A 26,279-nucleotide genomic window follows, 5' to 3' on the forward strand; every position below is an offset into this window, starting at 1 on the left:
AGATAGATAGATAGATAGATAGATAGATAGATAGATAGATGCATTTGTGTGGGTAGTGCCTTTTAAAAACTTACTAAATCTTCTAATGACAAACAGCTTTTGGTGGAGGCAGTGGGATGCTGTGGGACACTACAGATTATCTCCACCGAAAGGGGATTATAGAATATGTGCTCGTCCTAACTATTTAATTCAAGTGGAAATAAACAGGCTTTCTAACAGTAGAATAAATAGTTTTAATATTAGTGACATACAAAAGTGCAAAGTTAGGCATTGGCATTGCATAAAGAATTAAACATAAAATTGAAGACATTATGAGATTATATATTATATATATATATATATATATATATATATATATATATATATATATATATATATATATATATATATATATAGTCACATCGGGTATTTATTTTAACATTAATATATCAAGTTTGTGTAATATGTTTCTTTACTTGAAATATAATTTCACAGTGGAAACTTTATTTATTTATTCATTAATTAATGTATTTATTTATTTATTTATTTATTTATTTATTTATTTATTTATTTATTTATATCTGTTTGTTTGTTTTTAGTGCGATTATGCTCCCACCTGGCCTTATAACATTCTTTTCTGCGCTAATTAAAAGGACAGCAAAGGTTACATGTGACCATGTTTTTTCTTTAACCTAGACAGTAGTTTAAACAAAATCCTTCCGAAAAAAAGGTGCTTGCTATTTTTCGATTATGTAACAGAACTTTGTCACTTTTCACGTTTCGTTTCGGTGTTTTCTTTTTTAAATTTCTTTTATTTTTTCATATGTCGGTGTAAGTTGGAGAGACAAAACGAGCGCTCACTTTATACGTCAGCGTTTCTCTTCCTGCTACGTCACAGTTTAGCCGCGTCTGTTGAACAGTCCACTTTTATTTGGCGGGATTGGACGCTGCAGAGCCTGCTTCCTCGTCTTCTTGGTAACGTTATAGAAAATATTTGTGTAACTATTCGTTTTGAGCTCATTCGTTTATGTCTTCATTAAATGTTACATGCTAGGTTACAGACTGTTCGACGGGAAAGTAGTTTTATTGAGAATGTATTTGTGTTTGTCACGAGACTTTATCAACGTTGGTGAATGTGTTGGTTTGATTGACTTTTATTAGGTTAGACATCGAGTATATTAAAGTTTATTTGCACTTATTTAATGATACTTGCTTCAACTCATTGCATTTATCAACATTTATTAGCATCGTTAGCATTTTGAAGTGCAGGTGAATTGAAAGCAGAGGTTCTAGCTGACAATGTTTTGCAATGTAAATATAACAATTCTCGCATTTTGGATATAAAAAAACTGCGATCAGCTGGCACGTATGTTCGAGTTGGTAATAGCTATGCTATCGTACTTTTACTCAGTTCTCTTCGTCTGCATGCTGTATAAAATTGACTATGTGGTGTTTAAACATTTTACACAAGTTTTTTTTTTTTTTTTTTTTTTTTTTTACAAACGTTGGTTCATCAATGTGTGCACATAGAGTATTGTGTTATTCTAAATGTAAAAACTTTACGACTCAGCTTGTTTTGTATCTATATATTTAGGATAATTTGTTTCTGTAACCATTAGGCACCATGCAGTTTCCTAGCAAAAAACCCAGGGCTGTTACTGACCTCAAGGCTGAGCTCTATTCACAGCCTCTGCAGTTCTATGGACAACCTCCACTGGAAAACATCTCCCTCTCTGAATTTGAGAGTTTTGCTGTTGATAGACTGAAATGTAAGACTGACTGTGACCTCTTTATTCTCTATTTAAACAGATTTTTTTTTTTGTAACAGGTGTTGTTTACATGTCTGTATGTGACTTAATTTTAATGTGCTTCCATATATATTTTCTTTCCTTAATTCTACTGCAGTGCTGAAGACTGTGGAGAATTTGGGAGTCAGCTATGTGAAACTAAGTGATGACTACTTGAGAAAACTCGATAATGAGATTAGAGCGCAGAACTTTCCACACGGGGCTGGTGTGAGTATAGTGAAACACCCATTTAGATGCATTTGAACATATTGGTAATTGAAATAATTTATGTCAGTAATTCAGTGAAAATATATATATATATATTTTGTTACTTTACCGGTGCATCATATTTCAAGCCTATATTTATGTTACCAGAAAATAAAAAATATTTGAAGATGAATTAGAAATAGATTTTTAATGCAGAAATGTCATGTTATTACCCACACAAGACAAAATTGTGAAGCAAAACTGATTCAACAGTTTAGGAGAAATTCACAAGGTTTGGACTGTAGCAAGATGTGCTTCTAAAGCAACTACGTATATGCGTCCAGGTATGTTCAATCGTAGCATTCTTTTGTTAAGCTGCTCTTAAACCATGGACTTCTTTGGCACCATTGTTCTGCAGTTAACCCTTTTTCAGATAATTTTATTATTATCATCTGCTGAGATCATAGACTATATGTGTTGTCAGAGTAAGCTTTAGGGATTGTGAATATAAAAGGGACTTGACCTTCAATATGGATCATTCACTTGCATAATAAGCTGAAGTTGAGCATCATGGATTTTCCTGATATCTGGCTGAGTTCCTATGGCAACGTTTCTTTCATTTTTTTATAATAATAATAATAATTAATAATAATAAAAGCTTGTATACAGCCTTTTAGGACACTCAAGGAAACATTTACACAGTCTAAGATTCTTATTATCCATATCAGATTTTGCTGATGTGGATAATATGAGCAATTATCCATATCAGCTGGTCAGTGTATTTCGTGTATTTCTTACTTTATAAGAACTCTGGCGGATCGTCTGTTGTTTATGATCTCTCTATACACGTGGACTGTGCATAACATTAACTTGAACTCCAATTCTATGGTGAAACGTTTCAGTCGATTGTAAGGCATACAAAACACACAGATTACAGATTGGCAAGTTCATCTGAAGCATCTTGTGTCATGTTACTGCTTCATCTGATGCATGCAGATGCTTCAGATAAAGCATCTACCTGGTGAAAAAGTGACTGGAGACCATCTGAGTCAAGGAGCTATAATAACCTGCTGCAAGCAAGATTTGTTTTCGAGTGGCATTGTACAGGAAGGCAGTGGTCAAGTAAATACTATGCCATAATTTCTAATAACAGTGTACCATGTCAGTTATTAGAAGAAGATGGCATATTCTTGCTTATTTTTGGACTAGTGTAAAAGTGGCATAAGCCAAACAGAATATGGGACAAATAAGTGTTGCATTGAGTTACTGTTCAGGTTATATTCTTGTGATAATTTCAACCTTTTCTTATCATGTCAGAACCTATACATTAATGGGTTGATGAATTATCTGTTATCTAACTTAAGGATGCTAAGGACCAGACCGAAAAACGCAGAAAAGACCACATTTCACACTTCATTCTGAGACTGGCTTACTGTCAAACGTAAGTTGATGATTTTAATTATCTTGTATATAGAGAAGTTACAATGCAGCTAACACCTTTTCCATTGATATTGCAGGGAAGATCTGAGACGCTGGTTTATTCAACAGGAAGTCGATCTCTTCAAATACCGCTTTAGAGAACTGAATAGTGGTGAAAAACTAGAATTTCTCCACAAGAATAATCTCCAGTACAATACAGTAAGTGTTTGTATTTGCTTCCATTTTAGTAAATACACTCTTTACATTAGATATTTCAGAACTTTGAAATACCTTTTACGTCATGTAAACTATTTTATCTTTGTGCTGGTGTGCTAAAAGGGCTTGTGGGTTAATAAGGGTATTACAATTAGATGTGCAAGCAAATATTTGATTTGCATCAAATATGTTTTATTGCATATTTGGATAAAACGTAGTATATCCTCATCTTACATGAGGCAATTTGTGTAATATATACTTTGTAAGAACTTTTAAGCGTTTAGTTGCTGACATACACAGAATGAAGAAACTGATAGCAAAATGTTTTTGTTGAAAGGAGACCGAAAAAAGGTGGAAGGATTGTAAAAATCCAAACAGATTTAACTATCAGGGTTTCATATTGTATTTTATATTTCCAATTCAATCTCTGACTGTAAAGTGAGAGGCGCAGACTGTTGTGAGCGCTCTATAATGGCTGTACAGTGTTTTGTTGTCCACTAGGTGGGGCAGTTTGATCACTGAGTCCCTGAATGTTATCCATAGGCTGACTTTCAGCTGGAGTTGTTGCTGCTTTTTGAAGTACTGCTATTAAAATGTAATGCATTGGGGAAATATGTTTTGTCACTTTTGATTTTTGCAGTTATGTCTCATGCATCCTAATCACAAAGGACTTAATTATTTGTTTTTGTAAAGTAATAAAATACTTTACTAAATACTATGTACATTCTTTTTATCTGTCCATGTAGTCTCTAAATCCTCAATTGAGAGATATATTTTTAACGGTGTATATGTTGTTGAATACTAAAATGCATAAGAGGTCACTTGACGTTACTTGACTTCATTTGGCGTCAAGTAACGTCAAATGAGGATAGAAGTGTTGTGCTAATTTAAAAAAAAAAAGTCAATTTATTTACACTGATGTGTAAATAAATGCTGAAACTTCCTGATTAATCTTTCAGATTAGTGCTGAGGAGAAGGATAATCTGAGGGAGAAACTTACCATCTCCAGCTATGCTGCCAGTGGAGTCAAGGTGGAGGAACAGGATTTCTACAAAGTGAGTTACTCATTTCTTTTCATTGAGACTAATGACGATGTTAATTCAGATCACTTTCACAAGTTCAATTTTAAACATCAAGTATTCACCCAAAGTTTATGTACAAAGTGATCAACTGTTAATATGTGCCTATTATAACAGAAGCTATAATAAATATCAATTAATTTCTACATGAATGTTGTAGGATTCAGTATGTCTCATGTGGACAATATTTCCAAATAAGGTCTTGTTCATTGGACAAATTTCAATATTTTTTGTGAACTTTTCACCTGAGTAGGTGGCAGCTTTCAGCATGTTTTAATATATGAATAACCTGCGTTCAGCGCTTTTCCAGAAACTACACACAATCTCCAATGTCTTTCTGTCTCGCCCAGACCAAAGAGATTTCTCCAGATTGTTTTATTTTTAAATCATGCCATAAACCTGAGAAAAAGAAAAACACATTTTAGGACTTTTAATAATAAGTATTTTAAGAAAAATCTTCAAATCTTGAGTTATAAATGCACATTTTAAGGAAACACCTTCCTCTACAGTGGCTTTCATTCTTGCGATGGAAAGAAATAAGCCTGATAAATCGTTATAATAATTTTTTTATTTTTTATTTTTTCATTTTGTTGTATATCGTGCACAATTCAAACAAAAAACAAGCTCATGTGGTGTGGAGAAAATTGAAAAAAGGTGCCATAACTCAATTCCATGAGTTTACACACTCTAACATTGTCTTGAAACACCTTTTGATTCAGTTTCAGCATTCGGCCTTGTTGATTCACCCATGTTTTATTGTGAGTCTGATGAAGTCACATCTGAAATACAATTCAGATGTCCAGACAGCTTTCAATTAAATATTGTTTACATTACTTAAAATCATGGGTCAAAATTGATCTCATTGATCTCATAAAGGTGCGATTCAGTATAAAGATGCAAAACATCCAGTTTGTCATTTTTTTTGATGCTGTAAAGACCATCATCTATAACAGGAGAAAAGAGACACAAATGCAACATTACACAAACTAGATATTTTTTTTCTGAAAACTGATTAAATATGTTCAGAGTTTTTTGTCAAACAGCTGGTTTTGTTCTATATTTGTTTTAACTAAGAAGTAGGGCTGCATATGGAAATATTTTGTCCAAAGACTTGACAAAAACCTCCCAAAACCATCTGGAATAATGTGTTATGGTCTGATGAAGCATACTTTACATTTTAGCCCAAAAATCCTAAAAGTGTTTGGCATGAAATAAAATTACCAAATGAACCCCATGAGGCGTACAGAACAGCTCCAAATGATTTGGCTTTGAGTAAAACCCCCACAGGTTTTCTGTTAGGAAACTCACAAAGAAGTGGAAATTTTAATTGTCAACACCACATTGAGGCTATATGTACATTTTTATCAATTAAAAAAATGTCATTGGCAACCACATTCATAATGTGTAGAACCGGTTGAAGTATAAAATTATAACTTGTAGTTGAAAGAAAAATTGTAATATCTGAGTGCATTTCAATCTGCAGTCAGTTCACAACATGAACACAAAGCGGGCAAGTTGCCTTGGCCTGCTAATTGACTCTAATTTACATTCCATTGAGCAGAATGTAAATCATTCTCCCTAACAGCTCTGAAATTTGTGTAAATCTTCAAGTAAACAGCACTCTGTCAATCCCCAAATCCCTTTAATCCTGGGTATTTTTGAATAAATTATTTCATTTTAGGTGGTTGCGATGCACTTTCGAGTCAGATTTTGCTATGAATCAAATGTGTGTTTTTAAAGGTTCCTTTTCAAGATGCTCTCGACCTGGTGCGAACAAGAAAAGTGTACCTCAAAGAAGGCTATGCATACATCCCTCACAACGAAATCGTCACCATTGTTCTCAACGATTTCCGCACGAGGCTTTCTAAAGCTCTTGCAGTAAGTACTGATGGATGTTTTATATTTAAAGCACACAAAATGATTGAAAGGCTGTAACGCACAGCCGAGACGTTGCAGTCCTGCAAATCAAATGTCAGAAAAGCGCAACAGCACACATTTCTTATGGCGTTAAAAACATTCTTCTCACTCATTGCACTACAAGTTCAAGTGCTTGCTTGAGCACATGTACTTTATTTTAATGCACATTGTTTACTAAAAGCTTGACTTCATGAGGCAGATTGGTAAATTGCATCTGTAGACTTTGTTGCCTTGAGGGAAATTTGAGAAATGCGGCGTTTAAATGAGGAGAATTAGTGTGCACACATGACATTAAATGTCTGGAGGGAAGACTGGCAACAGCTAGTAGGAAAAAGCTTATTGTCCCTGCAGGCCTGATGTGTTTTTAAAAAAACATTTTTTAGGCATAGCAGGGGGGTCCATGGTTGTGCAGCATCTAGGGGCTCATGTTTTGCTCTTAATAACCTGAGGGAGTAGAAGTGCAGCTTTTTTGGAACCAGAGGCATTCCTTGTTATTTATGCGAGGCGACAACTGCAGTTCTGTACTGGGGAGGAATCCAGCCTGCAGATCAGGCAACGGCTTCATTTAGCAGCCAAAGTCAGTACTTTGGTATGATAAATGAAACACAACCTCTGTAGATTAGATGCTTCACAGCTGATCTGAAGAGACTTTCTATTTTAAGGAAGTGACAGAAATATTAACAAATCCACGTTTAGACTTTTCTTGGCCGAGACGGATTTCTGTTTTTTTTGGGGGGGTTTTTTCTCCAAAAGTCTGACCTGCCAAACTGAGTTCTGACTGATTCCAGGTTAGAACACAAAAGAGAAAGAAGGTACTGCATGTTCTTTGATTGATGTAGTAGTTTGTAATGTTATAGAAAATTGGGGAACTTTGTGATTTCTTCCTCATGAATACATCAAGACTTGTGTCCCTAATCTTTGCCTGCATTTTGTTGGAGAAATTGTGGATATTCTTAGTTTTTATGGATGGACTTACTTAGGACCCACCTTTCACTCCAAGTTTTTATGTGTTTGATGTTGGGCTGAAACAATTAATTAGATTAATCATGATGATTCAATTATTCAAATAATTGTCAACTAATTTAGAAATGGACTAATCATCACCTGGACTATACAGACTCACAAGAAGACCATGTAACGAGCAGTAATTAAGTCAAAAGTGTACAAAATATAATTTTTTTATTTAAAATAAAAAAAATACCCTTTGTGTAAGAAGGGTGGCGTGGTTTTTGCTTCACCTGGTTCAAATTATGTAATAAGAAAATAAATGTTTAAAAAAAATATCCTATGAAGCACATTTTGTGGTTCAATTTTTAATCAGTTAACCTTAAAAAATAATAAACAGATTAGCCATACACTATATTGATGTTAAGTCAAACAGAACGCCCTGAGCTTTTCTCTTTTTGGTGTAATATTTTGCTACATGCTGTTTTTTAGGCAACAAATTATATATTTTCTTATTTTAAAACAAAATAATTTAATTATTTGTATTTGCATTTATTTTTTTTGAAGTGCTTAAATGAAAAATTTGAAGAATGTGCCAATTTTGTATGCTGTTGTCAGAATAACCAATTGAATAATTAGTTACCAAAATAATTGTTAGTTGCAGCCCTAATTTGATAATTGATTAGAGCCACATGTGGGAAATTTGGCTGATTTTGATTCCTGGTGTAGGTATTTAATTTATTGTATTGTAGCTTTTGTTGTTTTTGATGGCCTAATGTCATTGGCTCATCCCAAGAAGCGGGGTACATTCTGGGACTTGATGTCAGAGACGGTGTTAATGTTCACATTCATTGTGAAATAAAAAGTTAAGTACCTAATACTGGACCATAAAAATGGTCCAGTTCACAAAGGGGATGCCTGTAATGGTCACTGCTGTGAGGGCACAAGGAGAACATTGTTATCAGGCAGTTGCCAGGGCAACTGACAGTCATTATAAAGATCACTTGACTCTCAGGATGCCTCACAGATGGATTAGTTGTCACTACCAGCAGCTGATTGGAGTGACATTTTAAATCTGAAGTTTCTATGCGAAGGCATCCATACCCGTTGCATCAGTTCCAGGCATCCACATTCCACCAAAGCAACGAGCCTTAAGAAAGCATGTTGATGTTATTGTGCTACATTATTCATTTCAGTATCATCATGGTGGTACTTCATTTTTTATGTTTCTATGTAATGCTATTATGCCTGGATTTATTTGTTAACAAAAAGGTCTAAACCTCAAAACTCTTATTATAATTAATGGACAGTGACTCAGAGGTTTAGGTCTCCTAACCAAATCTGAACTAATTTAATTTAATGTGTCATGGCTAAGCAAAATGAAATCCAGTAGTTCTCATTTATCATTTTAGTCTGTCTTAAAACTTTATTTTCTGTGCACAAGAAATGCAACATAACCAAAAATTCAGTTTTTTTATTAGCAATATTATGCTCTGTTCAGAAGCCTCCTTCAATCCGTATTTTATCATGTAGTGCAAACATTGGATTCTGCTCAGAACATAATCTGAAATGACTTTTTGCAGCTTAAACTCATTTAAACCTCACTTCTGGCAAACCAAATTGTATGATCACCTGATTTATAGAAGTGTCATTTCAGAAGATGGTTAAAATATAACTTATGTTGGTGCCTGCTGAGTAACAAAGCATGAGATCTTTCACAGGCTGTGCTTTTTGTCTGAAATGTTAAAAAAAAAAAATAAATCAAGCCTTTGCTTCCTCCTCAATCTAACACACTTTTAGGTGCAGATGTCCTATTGTTGGCAAAGTGAGCTTGATGTATTTGATTCTGGTTTATCAAAGCACATGTCCACTATCAAAGGACAGAAAGCACAAGCTAATGCAAATGGAAAAAAAACAAAAAACAAAGAGCAGCTTGGTTTAGCCATTCTTCCATTTCCAAGTAATTATCTGGATCCCCAACTGCTGAAATGGAATAATTGTCCCAAATTTGAACTTTTCTGGAAATCTACTATTGTGTTTCTGTGTTGGGTATTTTCTTCCACTCACAACAATAAAAGTAAATTTTGGAAAATGCATAATTTACAAAAGAAAAAAAAAACACTCTGAACAAAAGATGTATATTTACACCGTCATTTTATTTATGTATTTTTATAAGTAGTGAAGGTTTGCTTTGAAATCAAACTGAGTTGGTTTGTTTTGAGGCTAACGCAGCATTTGAATACCAAAACCAGAAATAGTCAGAAGTTGTCAGACATAATTTGACAGGTATTTCATGTGGTACAGATGTTTTAAAGATGGTGCGGGTTTTACATCTATTTGCACTTTAAAGTCTTTCACACTCCCAAGATAACTGTCTGCTCCCCACCACACAAGCTTTGTGTGAATGTTCTTTGTTTTAAATATTGCAATTGCTAATCGCAGCAGCTAAAACACGATTTGTCTGGTAAACAAAAACATAACCTTCTAAAAGAGTTAGAACTACAATCAGGTTAATTCAATGAAGGCATTGCCCATTTTATTATACATTTTTATTCAGTTTAAATAAAAAAAAATAGCTGAGAAACACTGGGGCTATAATTAAAAGATGTTGTCTCTCAAGTTTTCAGTGGAAATGCCTTTAAGCAGTTTAGTTGTACTGATCTGCAGCCTTAGGTTTTTCTAATCCTTTGACCAAGACATTATTCATGTGATGCCCATCTTTTCTGCAGTTGACAGCCCGCTCCCTACCAGCGGTGCATTCTGATGAGCGTCTCCAACCGCTTCTTAACCACCTCAGGTAAGCAGCAGGATTAAAAACTTTGTTGCTTTTCTTGTTGGAAAAAGAATATTGTCACGAAAGAACATCAAATGTGCTCTTGAAGTGTTGTTGAGTAAATCTGTCATTTACTGATGTAATTCTTCATCACCGTTGGGGTGCGATGCTGCATGATGTTTTATTTTCACTTGTTTTTGCAAATGCACAGTTTTATATTCCTGATAACAGACACCCCAGAGCTGTGATGTTGTCATGTAGTCAGTTAGTTGTCAAAGAAACTGTCAACATTTGTCATGACTTATAATCAGGGAAACTCTACAAAAATTACAGTAATGATTATTTTTGTCATTTTGACAGCTGGTTTAAAAAGAAGAATATTGAATCATCTTGAACTCTGACCTCCAAAGTTTTGGTTTTCATAGACTGCTTCAATTCCAACTTTTATGACGACTTGAATCTAAAACAGTGTCTTTAATGGACAGAAAGTCAGAACTTTCTGTGTGACTTATTTTTGATCTCTGGAGTAAACATCACAGATCTAATAAATATGAGTGCAATTGTTAATAACCACGCACAACCTCTGTGTTTTCCTTATAAAGACCTTTTGCCTTTCATGACAGAAGTTGAAAGCTCAAATTGATAAAATGCTAACTCCATTTAACTTTTCTGTTATTACCAGACTGCGTAGACAATCAAATGTTAAATAGGCTCTTACACCTGTTGTGTTTCCTCCAGCTTTGTTCTTTAAACACCCCAGTAAAACTGCTACTATTACCTTAAATAGCAACGTCAACGCTGAAGAGTGATGTTGACCAGTTTGCCGTTAGGAATGGTGTGCTTACTGACTGATAAAGGTCAGGTGTTTGAGTGTCCAATTGTCCAGCTAGCAGTCATGCTAGTGAAGCTGAACTCTGTCTAAATGTGTTCACCAGATCGTTTTATGGAATGTTCCTTATAGCAAATGTGCTAACATACATTTGTTATCACTAACGGACACAAGTTGCAGTTAGATCAATTTAGAAGATAAAAAAAAGTAAAAGAAAAACAATTTTGATCTTAGTCAAATTCTGCAGAATTTATTTTGAATTTGTGTCCTGTGTTTCATGTCTGAGTCAACCTCGTAATCTGGTTTGATTATATTTTCCTGAATAAAATTGGATTTCTTTTTATCACACTGATGTTTTTCAAATGATGCATCAGTACTAATATAACATTAGTTGAGCATCATATTGTCTGTTTTAAAGCAACTGGTGTATTACCGAACGATGCTTGTAATCGTAAATGGGTTTTGGAAAGCTACAGTTAACTACATGTGGCTCAATTTTATTAAAGCTGTGTGCAATTTTGGGATATTTCAATCTACATTTAGTAGCAAGAAATAATGAAATATCCTTGCAAAATAGCAGGAGAGTTTATCTTTGTTTCAGTAGAACAGCTGAAGGTGTTTATTTTGCCTTAAAAGTAAAAACCCAAATACACCGGTGGAAGAAGGGATTATCCCAGAGTGTTGTTAGGGATTAGTGGATAGGTTGTTGAGATGAATAGCTATGTCAGTAATCTTTATAGTGGGGAAAATATTATATGATTTGCTGCCCAATCAGGACTCTGGCTCAGCACCGGCCTTAATTGGGTTTGGAAGGAGATCAGAAAAGGCTGCATGGTGTCAACCACCATAAACAGATTTTATGCTACTTTGAGTTTTAATGGCAACTGTATTTATTAGAGAAAAACAGACCTGATGCTTTATTCTCTTATTTCAGCCATTCCTATTTGGGACAGGATTACAGCGTCCAAAAAAATGTCGGGAAAATCTCCTTGGAGCAGATCGATTCAGTAAGTCTTTCTGATCACATCTGATTAGAATATTTTATTTTTTATTTATTTGTTTTATTTATTATAAGATAGAAGGTAAAAATGGGATGCTTATAGAATATCTGGTCACTTAGTGGTGACATATTAAAGTGCCTGGAGAAAAATACAGAACGTTCACAGTTCCTTGTTTTAGCCAAAAAAATGACCAAGAGCCTCACTGTAATTAATGTTTGATTTAGCAAGAAGGTATTTTCTGCTAAGTGATGCGATGAGTACCGTTTCATTCCTTAATCCAGGCCCTCTGCTCTATCTGTGCTACATGTTTTAGATGTTTTCTTGCTTCAACAGACCAGATTTAGATGATTAAATTACCTCCTCAGCATGTCATTAAGGGCCAGCAGAAGGTTGTTAACAACCCATTTATTTTCAGTCAGGTGTGCTGAAACAGGGAAACCTCTAAAATACACTGGAAAGTGGTCCCTGAGTGTGATTAATGGGGCGGTCATAAGCATGCTTTTATTTATACATGTGTGAAACAAAGTTAGTAATTTTTATCGTGTGACTATTTAGGGAGATTTTTTTTTGTCCATCATTAAAAGTCGAGTGTTTTCAGCTTGCAGGAAAGTCCTTCCCGCTCTGTATGAGGCAGCTCCACCAGGCGCTCAGAGACCAGCACCATCTCCGCCACGGAGGCAGAATGCAGTACGGTCTCTTCCTCAAAGGCATCGGCCTCTCTTTGGAGCAGGCACTGCAGTTCTGGAGGATGGAGTTCATACGAGGCAAAGTGGATGCAGACAAGGTAATGTTGTAACTAAACTTTTAATTTTAATTTGCTCTGGCCTGCTTAGCAACAAAGCAGAATGCATCATAGTCAACAAAAGGTTCATGAATTATTAAGCCGCAACCTAGTTTGCAGCTGTTAAGAGGAATCTTTAGCAGGCACTGAAATTTTGACTTGTTTTGTATTTATCACACAAATTATAAGCTAATTCAGTATCATTTCAAAATGAAGCAAAATCCCTTGACGGAGACAACAAAAGCCTTGGTTATGTCCTGTCCAGATAACTGGCCTTTACCAAGTTTATTTCTATTTAAATCACTCGGATTCAAGATATTCTGACAGAGAATTGGATATATACCCTGACGTAAATTATTTGAAGGAAAACTGGTATTCCCAACACATAATACAATACCTACTTTAATACATAATGGTGGCAGCAACAACTAAGAATTGCTATTCAGACTCCATCTCACTCGAGGTTTATGGATTTTTTTTTCAAAGAATACCCAGACATTTCATATTCTGGATGTGCAAAGTTAATAGACATACAGTACACTTTGACTCAGGGGAACTGAAAACAAATGTACGCCACACTTTTCAAATTTTTGTTTGTAATACATTTTGAAAACCATGTAATAGTTTCCTTCCACTTTCCAATAATGTGGAGTCTTTTGCAAGACACTGTAGCTACATTTCATTCCACTGTTCCACAATAAACTTTTATTCCAAGTGGATTAACTTTATTCTAGACCATAGAACAAAAGAAAAAAAATGTATTCATATAGAAAAACACTCATACTTTATATACTATTAAATGTGTTTATTTTTTGCTTTTGTTTTTTGCCCCTGCTGATTTACTTGAACACTAATACTGAAATGACAAAATATAGTTTGTGCAACATCAACAGTCAAATTTGATTCTATAAATAAAAATACCCATCTCATCAGATGTTAAATTAAGAATATGTTCTAGAAACGTCTGATCCCAAATGATGCTTGTATTTAGACGGGGGGCCCTCATTTAGGCCAGGATTGATGTCACCCTGTACTGACGGCTCCTCTGCTGTGCCAGCTGAGGTTTAATGCAGCTTGCTTTAAAGAGTGTTGGCAGGAGATGTTGCCGCAGCCACGCTATGCTAACATCTGCTACGGGAAAGTATTTCAAAAACAGCCACTGGCAGCCACTGTGTTTGAGTCTTTTGTGCTGTAAAGACAGAATTGTGTTTAGTGCTACCAATTTAATTAGACAACTAATGTTAAAAACACTGACAGAATACATTGTGCTCATTCAGTTGACTTGGGCTGTGGTTTGCTAAAACACATTTCTGAGATTCGTTTTGATTTTGATTATTATTTTTTAGCTTATTCAGAAGCTATGAATTAGAACCCAAAGTCCTCTTCAATACACCGTGGAGAAACTTCAAAGAAATGAGCTACATTTCCACAGGACTAGCAAATGGCAAAATGGAATACAGAGTGTGTATTAAATTCAACACCCTGGTTGACCTACCAATTGCTGGACGAGAATATTGGGAATTTACCTTCCCTGTAGAAGTGTTTGAGCAAGGGCAACCCCGGTGTTGTCCAATCACATATCCAGCATCCTGCTGCACAGGCATTCTAGCATAAGTTTGCAATTATTTTAAGAGGTATGGTCTCTGATGTGAACTTTAATTGGCTTTACTGCAGAAACTTTGAGCTCACATGGTTGCTCAGTGTTATTACCCAGCTGCTGCTAATAGGATCAATTTTTCATTGTGTAGCTCTGCATCACACTGAGGTGCATGGATCTCATATAGCAGAGCTTGTAGAGCAGAAGAGGAGAAGCTTAATACAAAGATAAAAACGTCAGTGGCTCAGATCCGATCAGCAATAGGACATCTTAATTGGGACATTCCTTGTACTTAGGCTGAATGTTCTTCTTACAATGAGGGGTGTAGTGTGGAAAACAGGAGTCATCGCTCTGACTTTGCTGAAAAAAGCCAGTTTGTTTTCCAAGATGTGAAAAAAGCAGCCGCTTTCAAAATGGCATCCGCATGTATACTCTCGGATCACGCCGTGTCAATTCAAATTGGTCATTCACCTCAGTCCAGAGAGGAAGAAGAAAAACAAAATATTTAACTTTTGCATAATGTCAAAATTAACAATTTATCAATTATTAAATGTCAAGAAAACATAATTTACAAGTCATTTTATTCTTCTCTTAATTACTTAGATTTTCTTCAACCAGTTGAACTCCTGCTTCTTACCAGGTGACATCCTGTAAAAGACCTAGCTTTTAATCAACATAGACAAGCTAGAGAGGAACTTGTTGATTCTTGATTCTCGTTAGTTCAAATGCTTCGATGTGCTTTTAAATTGGTGAGATTATTGGGAACAAGATTTGAGACAAAAGTCAGTGTAAAAGCACCAGTTTTATTACCGATGTAAGATAGCATGTACTCAATATAAGGCATGTTTCGATTTTTCTTATGGGTCAGACTCTAAAATGCAATTATTATTCAGCAGATGCACATTAACATTAAGGTCTCCTGCTGTAACGATACATGGCCACATCAATAGGGAACATTGTTATTTTAAATACCTTCAGTCAAACAGTACATGCAAGACAAAAGATCCAATTAAAAACTTGACACTGTTGGTCAGTTTTTAATCTCTCACTCACTGTAAATTACAAATCTTGCTATGTGGGCGTCTGCTGTCAGCAGGGGAAAGGAAGTCTGTTATAGTTGATGGAAAAAAAATGTAGGTGAAGCCATAGCAGTCCAGTAGGAAGACCTGTTCAGCTTAGCAAAAAACCTGAGGGGAACAGAGTCACTTTACAGCAGGATGATAACCCCATGCAGCCATTTCTACACAAAAATTACTTTAGATAGGAGCATATGCTTATGTTAGAATTACTAAAACGTCCAGACCTATATTCAAATGACAATCTGTGGCAAGATTTGAATATTGATGTTGACAGATGCTGTTTATCCAGTCTGACTGAGCTTAAGCTTTTTTATGATAAGCATGAGCAACAATTTCAGCAGCTAGATGTACAAAACTGTTGAAACGTAAACCAAAAGATTAACGACCAAATTTGCTTGAAAAATAGTTTTACAAAATACTGACTCGGGCAGGTTGAATAGAAATGTGTTGTAATTTTTCAGATTTGTATTTTTAAAACATTTAGGAAATCGTTTTTTTAATCTTTTTAAACAAACTCTGTGTACGAGTAATCTCTTTTTTACTGAGGAATATATAATCTCTCACTAGTTAAGTTAGTTGAAAATATAATTATATCAATGAACCAAAGTTGCAAGGCTGTCTGACTAATTTGAAGGCAGACAAACAATATTGGAGATTCATTTTTTTTTATTTTTAAGATGCAGCAAAACCCTTTTTTTAATCAGTTTTTTTCCCCCTTTCTCTGTACAGGTTTAACTCAGAATGAATCTTTTGTGCTTACATTAAAGTTTTCCAACCCACACAGGAATTTCAAAGAAACTTACATGCTATTTGAAAGTGTAGTGAATGTCAAAACAGAAATGGGAAGAAATTCCTAAAAAAAAAGACAACAAATAACATTGACTTTAATCAAGTAGTGCCCATTGTAGTTTTATAATCTCTCCATCCATCAGGCTCACATGCCGGACCTTTGTCGTGGCCCTTTCTTCTTCTTTTTTTGTGCCCCATTTTTGAGGTGTCTTACTTGCCATGTAACGCGTGTGATGGCTTTCGGAAAAAGCCCTGCTTTTGTTCCACAGCCGAGGCATCTGAATGGTGCTGACCAGCTCGCAGCTCTCACAGTGATGTATGTGTTGTGTCAGAAGCTGCACTTTGTGGCATGCTGCACAAAGCCTTCTCATTAGTATGCGACAAGAGGAGAGAAGGAAGATGAGAGGCAGCGATGCCGAAAGGAAGGCCTGGAGGAAGAGGCAATGTAATATTAGACTAGTGGGAGAGGGAGAATTGATGAAATTAACTTGATCTATCCATTCTTCTTGCCACAGACGTTGGCCTATTCATTTGTAGGAGTGTCTATTTGTGCCACTTTGCTGTAGCGTAGTGTAGCCTTGGGGCAGAACGGCTGTTAAACTACTTGTTTTACAGACCTTAACTTTAAGTCAATTCCTTTCTTCTAACTGACACCGTCGGGGTTGTTTTGCTGCAGGACAAAACTGGTTAACTTCGTCAAATTGTTTCCATAATGGGAAAAGAAAAGTATGAAGAAATTTTGAAGCAACATTTCTAGGTTTTTAGCAGGAAGTTAAAGCTTGAGCACAAAGAGGTTTTCCAAATAGATAATTACTCTACTGTCAAATTAGTGCCAAAGTGGTTTAAGGACAACCACATTAATGTTTTAGAGTGTACTTTACAAAACCCTTATCTTATTCCCGTAGGGTACCTAACATTTTCTCGGGTGGACCAGCACAAATGTTAGGTGCACCCAAATTTTAGACCTCATTGCATTTAACATCACAATTTAACAGATCCACTTTAAGCACTTTAAGCTCCCTCCAACAAGGGAATATTCACTTGTACTAGCAATCTAGTAAACATAAAAATCTTTATTGAAGCTTATATAAAATTGTAACTTACTGAAAAATTGCTCAGTGCTTCAGTGAGCTTAACATCAAAAGATAAAATAAATAAATGAATGTAATGAGACGATGAAATAAAAGAAAATCTAAATTAGAAAAGCAAATGTTTCAAAAGTTAAGCATGTTATGAACATCTCAAATGGAATATTTCATTCAAGTGCTACTCTGGGAGTCATATTAAAATCCGAAAAAAGTCTAAAACATTACACAAATAATTTAGGAGGTTGTTTGCATCTAAACACTTGCTCTCAGCTTCATGTGATTATTAGCCCCGAGTCGACAAACTAGTTTTGGTCAGGAACCGAAATAAAACCAGTTATTTAGTGTTATAGTGTTATAGCATGTGTGTTTTGCAGGAGAAACAGAATTGGTTCTAAGCAAGTACCAACAATGTAGAATTACAACTGATTTGGTAAAATGTTAAATTTCTTGGGTTTTTTTTTACGGTGTTGTAAAAGTTGTTTGGCTGGAATTAAAAGTTTAAAGAGACTCCTAACGCTTTTACCACTAACCTTTCTTGAACCATTATTAACAAACAAAAAAAACAGAAAAAATGTATTTTTATTGATGTTGCACCAATTTGATCTTGGATAACATTACTGAAAATATAAATTTAAGTCCAATCAAATCCTTTTAACTTATAATAAAATTAAATCTGTGTTTATCCTAATCACATTCAGTATATTTCTTCCTGCTTCTTATGATAGAACTGATACTGAGAGCAATAGAGAAGTGATTATCTGGCCAGAAATATGCCTCATATAGAAAAGAAAGTTAGAATATGGCAGGGTAAAGAATTATCCTCACCACCTAATGGAGTGTTTTAGCAACACAGCTAAAGATATGACTTAGAGGTCACCTGCACTAGATGCAACCCTGAGCTTAATTCAATAGCAAACTTTTAAGCCTATTTTGGGGGAGCGTAACTGCTTTTTTTTATACAAGTCTAATAGCAGAAACCTTGACCTCATTCATATAAGTACTGTGGAAAAGACAACTTTGAGCAAAGACCATGATTTAGTCTGTTTGGGAAAAATATGTAACTCTCTGGTCTTTGCAGTAAAGTGAAGCTGGGTCATTAGGAACTTTTAATGTTACAGAAATACCTGATAAGAGCAATATCACCATATTTGATTACCGAGTAATAACTTGAATCCTCACTTGTAATTTATGCTAAGACTCTTAGTGTCGTGGTGCTATAGTGTTGGATATAATAGCGGATGTATAGCACTGTAGTTTGTAATTAGATGAAACGGTAAATATATGAAGTAGCAGCTGACTATAGCAAAAAAAAAAAAAAAGGCATTTATCATTCTCTTTTAACCTCAGTAGTGACCACACGATCACTTTGTACCACTTAGGATTCTTTTTATGTCCAGATTTGTCCACAAAATGCATATTAAACACACTTTAGTGCCAGTGGACTATGGAGCTCTTAAATCAGCAAGTGGCCTCTTGAATCCTAGAAGCTCAACATAATTAATGTCTGATTTATCATACTTAAAGAAGATTTGATGGGTTTTTAAATTGGCACTGCAGCTAGTCACATTAGGAAGTTCAAAGGTTTTATTGCGACATTAATGTGTGTGGGTGCAGTTTTGGTGATTATAGTCTCCTACTGTCAGAGCAGTCTGGGTGGTGGATGTTACAATAATGTTTTTCTTTTTAGGAGGCAGTCACAAATGTGTGTTGGTTTTATTTTTTTTGGGGGGGGAGGGGGGGGGGCTTATAAAAAAAATCTATAAAGTGAAACTGTTTTTCTAAAAATGAAGTGAAAGTGTCCTAAATTTCGACGCTTTTAAAATATTCTATGAACGTATAGTTTGTGTTCTCCACTTTGATGTTTTGCTTCTTGAAGATCTGTTTCTCCAGACTTGTGAAGGTTCATTTAATTTAAGCCTCAGTGCAGAAATGTCAGAGATGCTTTTAGAAACATTAAAGGAATAGTTCTGCATCTTTTGAAGTTTGATTTTATAAAGTTTTTTATTTTTATTTTTTATTCATAATCAGTGTTGTACTCTAAGAAAACAAGTCTCTTTGAACATGCAGACAAAAGCATGTTGTCTGCGTGGAACAGAGAACAGGAACAGAGAACTGGGCAGTGGAGGTAACAAACATGTAGCTGCCATTGTGGTGTGTTATATTTGGAGTAGATTTCAGTTTTCTTAACCCATTTTTTAATTAAACTACCAAAAGCTCTTTTGACAGATGGTATAATTTTGCTTTTCAAAGCAACCTTTTTGTTTTTGCTTTTTGTGTTGTCTAGTTATTTTGCCATCAGCTTGTTTACTGATGGCTTTGATATTTTGCTTATTTGTTGAGATTAAGATGGTGCAAATTTGCATGTAGCTGAAAGATAATTTGTTGTTTGACAAAAGGACCTGACTGTTCATCTATAGTCAGAAGTTCTGTTTTAAGATGCCAGTAATTGTCTTCCTTTTCATTTGAAAGTTAAGGTCATGGTTTAACGACCATCATTGTTTAATTGGACGGCCAGAGCACCTGTACTAAACCAAGCCCTCTATGTATATTCTATGTGTTACTTTTTAGCAGGCCAACATTTCTGCATTCAAAATATATATGTTGTTTTGGTCTTGGATCATATTTCCTACTGACAAACTAAATTATCTACTAATGAGGTGTTTACCAAAATTTTTACAAAAACAGAAGTAAATACTTAAAATATAGCCAAGTTATAAGAGGTTCAGAAACTTTTTAGGATATCTGATGACAGTTTTATTCTTCAATTTGCTGTGGTGAATTATAGGAATTCTCAGTTTTTATTTTTTTATTTCGAGTGGTCGATATAAGGTCTAATGTACCATTTAATGAAGTAAATGTTCTTGGACTGACATGTAGCGAGTTTGTTTTTATTCTCCAACACTCTTGGTGAAGAAACTCTTCTTTTTTTCTTTTTTTTTTTTTTTTACCTTTTAACCTTATCAGAAATAACTATTAAATCACTTTCATCATCAGCAACTCTGGTGTCTGCAGGTCCCTGTGCTATGCTGCGCTTTCACAAATGTCTTGGAAAGAACACTAGGAGGAGGAACCGTTCTTTAAAGAAGCTAGGGGATACACTTACTCAATATTTTCATCATATTGCTTGAAACTCGTGTTTCACTTTGAAATTGATTGCTACAACCAGTCAAAACGGATTCTTCTCAGTTTTATAATATTGTATCATTTCCCCTTAGTAAGAGACACACATAGCAGTGCGGTATTTTTCACATGAAACTTGTGAAGTGTGTTGGATTTGCCTTCATTTATTTCTTGATTTAAAGTACGCCTCATGTTGTGTCGGAGTGCTCTTCAGGACAAGGAGGCAAAAAGCGCGGAGAAGGATGGCCTCATTAAAGCATCCATAACGCAGCTATCTAGAGTGTTGCAACACCTCTATAGCAGGTTCTCTCTAATAGCTCTATATTTCACAGTGGAAAACTTCCCTTCAGAACTGACATGATGTATGACGGTGCCTCTTTCACACCAACCTTGTCCCTCTTATACTCTCATCCTTACTAATGCCTTCTCTTCCGGACCCCCCTTCCCTTACCCCTCGTCTCTCTGTAGTTTGACAAAGCATACGCCTACAGCATCCGCCACATGTTTGGCAAAGAAGGCAAGCGAACAGACTACACTCCCTACAGCTGCATGAAGGTGATTTTATCAAACCCACCCAGCCAAGGCGACTATCATGGTGAGTTAGCGTCTGCGAGAAGAAATCATTATCTGTTGGTTTTAAAGTTTTTTTTGTTTTGTTTTTTTTGTTAAATTTGATTTGAAGTAGAGATCTTGGTATGTAAAAACATTATAGTTTTTACATACCAAATATCCTAAGCACTTTATTAGAGCTGACATTTTAAATGGCCGTAACATCTTACATTAGGAGCTAACATTACATACAGCAGTCCCTGTGTTCATTCCGTGTAGAGTACAGAGACCCTTAACTTAAGTGTGTAATTTTCAAAGACTGCCAACATTTCTTAAACTAGCCTGTTCTATTGAGGGACAATTGGACTGTTCAAAAAGATAAACTGACACACTTTGCTGTTGGTTCACCATCACGTCGTTTTGAATGTGTGATTTCCAATTGTGGCAGACTGAATGAACAGCTGGCACGCTTCAGCAGAAAACGGTTTGCTTTCTGGAAACCTCACGGACCTTGTGTGCTTCCTCAAGCTTCACTTTAAAGTCAGTAATGCTGAAAAGATTTGACTGAGGCTTCTTCCTGCAGTAACAGCTTCCTCTCTGAAGAGTGCAGTCTTCTAGCGTTTATGTACCAGATTGCACTGATCATAAACTATATTCCAATATTTTATTTATTTTATTTTCATTTAACTTCCAACCATCAGATCAAGTGTAAAATTAGCCAAGTGTCTCTTTCTTTTGTTGTGTCTTATAATTGATTTATTGATCTATGTTGTTCCTGTTGCCAGGATGTCCATTCCGTCACAGTGACCCAGAACTACTGAAGCAGAAGCTTCAGTCCTATAAAGTGTCTCCCAGTGGAGTCAGTCAGGTGGGGTTTTTTTCCAGTCTGACCATAAAGTCGTACTATTAAATATCCATTTTGCTTCTGAGCAGTAAAATCATTTTTTTTAACTAAGAAACTTAAAAAATTATCTTAGAAAAGTTTTAGAAGTTGCGGAGGAAAAATCCAGTGAAATATTTATGAAATTTCTGTCAAATAAAACATTTAGGAACCAGCAGACTGCGATATTATTGACTAACATGAGCTGGCTTTTTTTGCTGGTGATAATGTCATCAAACACTGCGGAACAGGATTACAATTGATTAAAATAAATAGATAAGTCACAGATATTGCAAATGGGAAACTGAGCAAGAAAGTAAAGAATTGAGAGCTTTTGCAAATCTTTTTCCCCCTGATGTGTTCTTTTTGAGATTTGTGCTTGATAAATCAAACTTCTTGACAATGCTTTGTCAAAGTCCATAATTTAAAAAGGACATAAAGGCTGTATAAGAAGGAATCTAATATTGAGTTTGAAGATGTCTACTTTAATCATTAAGTTTTCCGTAAGCAGAATAAACATCTATACAGATTTAATAAAGGTAATTTTCACCAATTTGAAGGATAATTAGACAACATGATAATAACAGTGCATTCAGCACTTTTGAAGCCACAAAAATCAGCATCATGCTGACGCTTAAACAAATTGGTTTAGGAGCTGTGGTGTTAAGTGAAACACGGTAACACCAAAGTTATTGTTTATATTTCCCATGTCTCTGCAATCTGTCTTCAACCATTAGATTAAACAGCTGGTCCCTGAGACATTGTTAATATCTTATTTGTATGTTTGTTGGAGAAGGATTTGAAATGCATCTCGATGAACAGCTGCCATTTTCTCTCTTTTTCTTTTTTTCACTAATCTGTTGCTCTCATAACTACAACAGCTCCATTTTTTCCTTAACAAAATCAGTTAAAACTAGTTTGAAAGTACAATTTCTGGCAGAGAATCTGCTCAGCTCATTCCTGATCTATTACCAGCTGTAGAGACGAGCGTGTCGGTAGTATTATTACACCAGAGGCTGGCAAGTAGGAGGTTGGGGAATGATGATTACAAACAAATCCAAGCTAAGGAACAGTCTTTGGATTCGTTTTCCAGGAGAATGAAAAGCTCCAAAAGGCTCCATTTAGTTCCAGTTAGTTGCATGTAAGAGTAACTGCTCTTGTTTTACGTTGCATGTGATGTTGGTTTTTGCACAGGACCTCAGTGTCCTCGGAAAGTTAGCTTCTCACATTATGAAAATAGTTATTACGGTTTAAATCAAGTTTAAAGCTGCCTGTGGTCATTCTACCAAGAGCTGATTCATCTGTTTTTATTAGCTTTGCAAAGATTTCTTTAAGAACGTATTTTCTGCTGTCGATATGATTTATGAACTGTGCTTGTGTTGGTAGTTGACCCAAATCCAATTAAAACGGTTATTGAAACTTTGCTGCAGCAGCACCAGATGCTGATGTTATCTTTAAATGTGACTAACTCTTTATGTAAACATTTTAATTATCTTAGGTGTAACTTTTCAACCTTTTGTTGCAGATTCTTGAGCTGGTCAAAGGGATGCATTATCAGCTGGCGTGCCAAAAATACTTTGAATTGACCCACAATGTAAGTTCAGTCTGTTTTAATTGCTGGCCAGTGTTTACATCTCACACTGAAACACATTCATCACATCCATGACTAACAGAACCATATGTTTTTTAAAGTTTGTTCAGTCTTTCCAGCCTATTTTAATCCTCTGTAGACACCTGCAGAACTGTGATCTGTTTGACTTTTGATGGTTGAAACTCGTTACTTATCACATTTTGCCTGAATAGATGGTTGTTTAGATCAGTGTGATGCAGATGCTTGCTAAATATAACCGTACAACATTTGGATCCATATGTGATTTTTTTTTTTTCCCCCTCACATTTGTCTGGCGGGTTGCCATGTGTCTCTACTTGATTTGAAACACATGGTCTGATCTGCCTAAATCAAATAATTTGTCAAGTCAGCTTGCACTATTTAAATACAGCATTCATTCTGATTTAATCTTAGCTACAAGCTTCAATAAATTTTTGGGGGGGATTATGTAAACTAATACAATGTAAAGCATTTCTGTGAAGCAGAAAGAAAGAAGCAAAAAGGTTGCTTTGAAAAGTAAAGTTATGCTGTTTGTCAAAAGAATTCTGGTTCAGGTTTTGTACACACAGGTACGGGTCATTCTGATATGTGAACCTTAACAGTTGCTCTAAAATACCACTGGAAGTTTTTTTTTGCATGTACTCTGTACATATTAATTCACTCAATACTTGGAAACAATTAACTCATTAAAACAAAACTTCGGTTTAATGAGTTAATATACTACATTATAGCTTTTATGCTTGCAGCCAAGAAAAGCAGCACTTTTTTCCACTCTTACTTTTAACACCCCCTTCAGTTTTTTTTTTTTTAGTAATATTTTACTGCAAGTTATGAGTAGGTGGAAGTATTGTGACACAAATTATGGCACAAACTGTTCTCTGAATATTTTTATTGCTTTTTCTTGTTGACATAATTTAATTTATTCTTGTTCTCCAAAGGGAAAAATAACAAATTTTGATATTTTATCACTATCTGTAATTTGTCACACAGCAGATGCTGTAGCAACTATAGATACGTCATGTGCTTCCTCTAAAGGAAACCATAAAATCATGAAATGATTCAAACCATCAATGACTCGGCTCAGTTATGTCTCTGAAATTCTGCAACGCGAAGAATTCAGTAAAACATTTCTCATCGACAGTGAGAGAGATATTAAGTGACCATTTCATCAAAGGTGACATTGCATTAAATCAGTCAATCAACCTGTCGTCTTCACGATAACTAGCAGTTAATATCCTCTCTTGACCTTCCTCTGCTGTGCTTTCTCATATTTTTTCTGAGCAGGTGGAGGACACCGCTTTCTCTCTTAGTCACCCCAACCAGTACTTCACAGAGAGCCAGAAAGTTTTGGGCGGAGGGAAAGATGTGAAGCGAGAAACGGACACACTGCAGAGGCCACAGGAAAACTCTGCCGCCAGAGGATTGACTGCAGCTCGAGAGCCAGCAGTAGATGAATCCCAGCATTTGGCTGAGATAACAAAGAACCTGGAGACCGACTTTCAAGATGCCTGATTTCTGTTTTAATCCACGTGGAGATGAGTGCTGGTTTGAGGGTCAGGTCTCTTGCTCATTGAAAACTGTATCATCTGACTTGCTGAGTAAGATCTTTTGAGTTGTTCTAGTCAGTCATGCAGTGCCTTGTTCTTTCACATATCTTGCTGCATTACAGTCACGAACATCGATGTATTTTTTACTAGAATTTTATGTGATTGTCCAACACATTAAAAATGATTTAAAAAAGGATGACTTGCATTTATTTTGTTTTTACAAATGAAATCTGTAAAAGTTATAAATTTATCTTTAGCAACTAATTCATCAGTACATTAACTGCAACTACAGCTGCAAGTCTTCTGGTATGTGTTGGAACCAATTTTGCAGTTGTATATACTGAACCTTTTTCCCCATTTTTTTTTTTTTTTACAGAAAAGTTTTAAAGTGATTGAAATTGACGGAGAAAGCATTTGTAATTAAGTTTGTACTGTAATATGCCCATTTTAAATCTGCCTATGTAGGGTTAGGATTGGTTTCCTAACCCTATACCCAACCCTTAAGGTTTTTGCAGCCTTTCTTCTTTATTAAAGTTACATTAACAAGCCTCTAAGGCCTTCCAAAGCAGCTAGAATAAATTGGAGGACCCTATTTAATAATTGGATCAGAGGTATCAGAGTTAAGGGGCTCATGTTTGTCACACTGTTCAGATTTTGAATGTAAAAAAAAAATACATAGAAAACACAATTTTCTTCCACTTCTAACTAATGTGCTACTTTGTGTTGGTTCACTACATCAACTCTGAATAATTTCTCAAGTTTATGGCTGTTCTGAACACCTTATCAAGACATTGTTGCTAGCTTTCAGTTTCAAGCCTTGATATAACACAAAATTGCATTGTCCTACCGTTTTTTAGCTTATTTTGTTGAGCCCGTTTGTTTTTTCTTTGCTTTTACTCCGGTTTGAACTTGGATGGCTCACACTCCGTCTCAGTGCACACTGTTTGGCAGGGATGTGGTTTTGGGGTGTGCTCGGTTGAACGTTCCCCTGCTGTCTCAGAAACAATGTCATTGTATTTTCTGGCAGCAGCGTGGATGAATGGTGACAGGAGGATGGATGAAAAGAATAAACAATTTCCACAGTTGTA

The 26,279-nt window shown here is 35.4% G+C and overlaps 1 protein-coding gene across 1 annotated transcript; it reads left to right on the forward strand.

The window, feature by feature from the left end:
* The first annotated feature begins 803 nt into the window (after window positions 1–803).
* On the forward strand, window positions 804–26,279 carry prim2 (DNA primase subunit 2). Its single transcript, XM_008429836.3, has 14 exons — window positions 804–954; window positions 1,599–1,748; window positions 1,885–1,994; window positions 3,338–3,414; window positions 3,491–3,611; window positions 4,568–4,663; window positions 6,428–6,565; window positions 10,279–10,346; window positions 12,086–12,158; window positions 12,751–12,936; window positions 21,075–21,201; window positions 21,941–22,023; window positions 23,561–23,629; window positions 24,929–26,279. The coding sequence occupies exons 2-14, from the start codon at window positions 1,604–1,606 to the stop codon at window positions 25,154–25,156; spliced, it is 1,521 nt and encodes a 506-aa protein (XP_008428058.1). The 5' UTR covers window positions 804–954; window positions 1,599–1,603; the 3' UTR covers window positions 25,157–26,279.

This window comes from Poecilia reticulata, chromosome 15 (genome assembly GCF_904066995.2).
Source record: "Poecilia reticulata chromosome 15, P_reticulata-male-v2, whole genome shotgun sequence".
NCBI classification, from domain to species: Eukaryota; Metazoa; Chordata; class Actinopteri; order Cyprinodontiformes; family Poeciliidae; genus Poecilia; species Poecilia reticulata.

Excerpts from the sequence above, each read along its gene's own strand:
- prim2 (XM_008429836.3), top strand. The coding sequence starts at position 1,604 with ATGCAGTTTCCTAGCAAAAAACCCAGGGCTGTTACTGACCTCAAGGCT. Across the intron at positions 1,749-1,884 it reads TGCTGTTGATAGACTGAAAT|TGCTGAAGACTGTGGAGAAT; the intron begins GTAAGACTGACT and ends ATTCTACTGCAG. Across the intron at positions 1,995-3,337 it reads ACTTTCCACACGGGGCTGGT|GATGCTAAGGACCAGACCGA; the intron begins GTGAGTATAGTG and ends ATCTAACTTAAG.